The following is a 2500-nucleotide window of genomic DNA, read 5'->3' as shown; positions in this document are numbered from 1 at the left end:
TTTTTCTCAGGTTAGGAGTGCATCTTGAATTATATGTTTTATATTTCATTCATATTTAATAGTTTTATTGTGTTATGTTAATTCCTATTTGAGAGAGAGAGAGAGAGAGAGAGGAGGAGGAGGAAGGGAGAGAGAAGAGAGAGAAGAGAGAGAAGAGAGAGAAGAGAGAGAGAGGGAGTAGGAGAGAGAGAGGGAGTAGGAGAGAGAGAGGGAGAGAGAGAGAGAGAGAGAGAGAGAGAGAGAGAGAGAGAGAGGAGAGAGAGAGAGAGAGAGAGAGAGAGAGAGAGAGAGAGAGAGAGAGAGAGAGAGAGAGAGAGAGAGAGAGAGAGAGAGAGAGAGAGAGAGAGAGAGAGAGAGAGAGAGAGAGAGAGAGAGAGAGAGAGAGAGAGAGAGTAGGGAGAGAGAGAGAGAGAGGAGAGGGAGAGAGAGAGAGAGAGAGAGGGAGTAGGAGAGAGAGAGAGAGAGAGGGAGAGGGAGAGAGAGAGAGAGAGAGAGAGAGAGAGAGAGAGAGAGAGGGAGTAGGAGAGAGAGAGAGGGGAGAGTAGGAGAGAGAGAGAGAGGGAGTAGGAGAGAGAGAGAGAGAGGGAGTAGGAGAGAGAGAGAGAGAGGGAGTAGGAGAGAGAGAGAGAGAGGGAGTAGGAGAGAGAGAGAGAGAGGGAGTTGGAGAGAGGGAGAGAGAGGGAGTAGGAGAGAGAGAGAGGGGGAGTAGGAGAGAGAGAGAGAGGGAGTAGGAGAGAGAGAGAAGATGTGAGTTATTCTTCCTTGAGATATTTTCCATTTATTATTATTATTTTTGTTTTGTGTCCTCTAATATTTTTCTTTTCTTTTTAGTCCAGTTGTTTGTGGAGCTGGGGGTGAGCATCAACCAGGGTGACTCTCAGGGACTGACTGCACTCCACATAGCCTGCTCTCACACCTACATCCATCTGGCCGGCCTGCTGATTAAAGCCAGAGCTAATGTCAATGCCCGCACACACCAGAATCACACGCCCCTCCATCTGGCCGCTATGAGAGGAAACAGTGGTAAGAGGCAGTCCCATTCACAGCATTTCAGGCCTTTGTGTTAAAGCTAGAACTTGATGTATTTCTCTCTTCAGAGGAGATGTATTGGCTTGCAGTGCCCCTCATTCATTGATATAATCATGGGGAAATATTTTGTGATAAGAGCGAGATTTTGTGGATTAGGTCAGAACCCTTGGGAATCAGAGACCAGTAGCCTTGTGTAAGGTTGCATGTTTTACAATAAGAAGTAACAAGAAGAATCATAGGGAAAATGTTAAGTGTTTATTATCCACCTATATGTATGAAACCTTTATAACCATGAGCTTTGTCAAGGGGCAATATCCAGGGAAAAATTTATTGATTTATTGAAAATCTAAAAATTATTGCCATGTTCTCTGACTTCATAGGTGCAGTGCTTTCATGAAGAATCTTCTAGAATTGCCAAGTGTCAAGTATGTGAATTTTAACCTCTGATGCTGAATGGCGATGTCATGAATATGAAAGCTCAGTCTTCAATAGTTATTGAAATGAATTAATTGTCACTCCTTGCAGAAGTGACTAAATTCATGGAAAAGCAACTGCATCAAGCATTGTAAATATTTGTCATTAAGATAACATCAGTATAAGTAATCATATATTTATAATTATATTATTACCCAGTGCATAAGAGAAGGTGAAAGCTCAGGTGATAAAGGGTGAAGGACAGCAGCAGTGACCATCCCACATCTGTTGAGATTTCATTTATGCACTGACCACCTGGAACATTTATGCATGACTTGTTTCCTTTGATATGATTTGTTTCTTTATTGCTTTCTTATTAGAATACTTTTAGGTAGTGCTCAAGGCACCTCTATTCCACCTTTTGAATTTTTCTCATGATAAGGATAAAAAAGGATTTTTAAAATGAAAATGCACAATTTTTGAGGGTTATGAATAGGATGCAAGACTTTAATTGGCAAAATTTCATCTCAGTCTTCTATCTCTCAGAAGAAAAAGAGATCAGTCTCATATTCACCTGCCCTTCAGCAAGGGCAGGACGATACGCTTCTTTTCACCTTGAAATTCACGTCTTTTTCCTTCCTGCCCTTTTTAGGTCACAATCCCTGACTGACTCAGGTGGGGTTGGTCTCATTTTATTTAAAAAAAAATTAAGGATCATGACATTCATTCCAGGGTTTTAGGTATTTGCTTTTTTTTAATGAAAATTAGGTATATGGCAAGAAACGCATGTTACATATAGATATATTTCCAATAGAGAAGTGTAGAAATTCAATCTAGATGACAAATGTGAGAAATGTGGGATTTTTTATTTTTAAAGGTTGATATATTGTGTTGTTTTTTCCCTCCCTAGCATGCAGTTTTGACAAAGAAAGACATTGCCTAACTTTTCATCCACATGAAATGATCATACCAACCACTAACTGGAGTTAGTGGACACGAGTTGGTGATTCTGCAAATAGTGCAAATAATAGTTCCTATGCTAATCTCACAGTTCAAC

General features: G+C 40.6%; 1 protein-coding gene across 5 annotated transcripts in view; it reads left to right on the top strand.

The window, feature by feature from the left end:
* Positions 1–2500, top strand: part of LOC113818847 (putative ankyrin repeat protein RF_0381) — a 47893-nt gene that overhangs the window by 40884 nt on the left and 4509 nt on the right. For all 5 annotated transcript variants that reach the window (XM_070117196.1, XM_070117195.1, XM_070117193.1 and 2 more), the window contains one exon: positions 832–1023. In XM_070117196.1, the coding sequence (XP_069973297.1) occupies positions 832–1023 (192 nt within the window). The remainder of the gene's footprint in view (positions 1–831; positions 1024–2500) is intronic.

Source organism: Penaeus vannamei, chromosome 40 (genome assembly GCF_042767895.1).
Source record: "Penaeus vannamei isolate JL-2024 chromosome 40, ASM4276789v1, whole genome shotgun sequence".
Lineage (NCBI taxonomy): Eukaryota > Metazoa > Arthropoda > Malacostraca > Decapoda > Penaeidae > Penaeus > Penaeus vannamei.
This window is presented reverse-complemented; position numbering and strand designations above follow the sequence as displayed.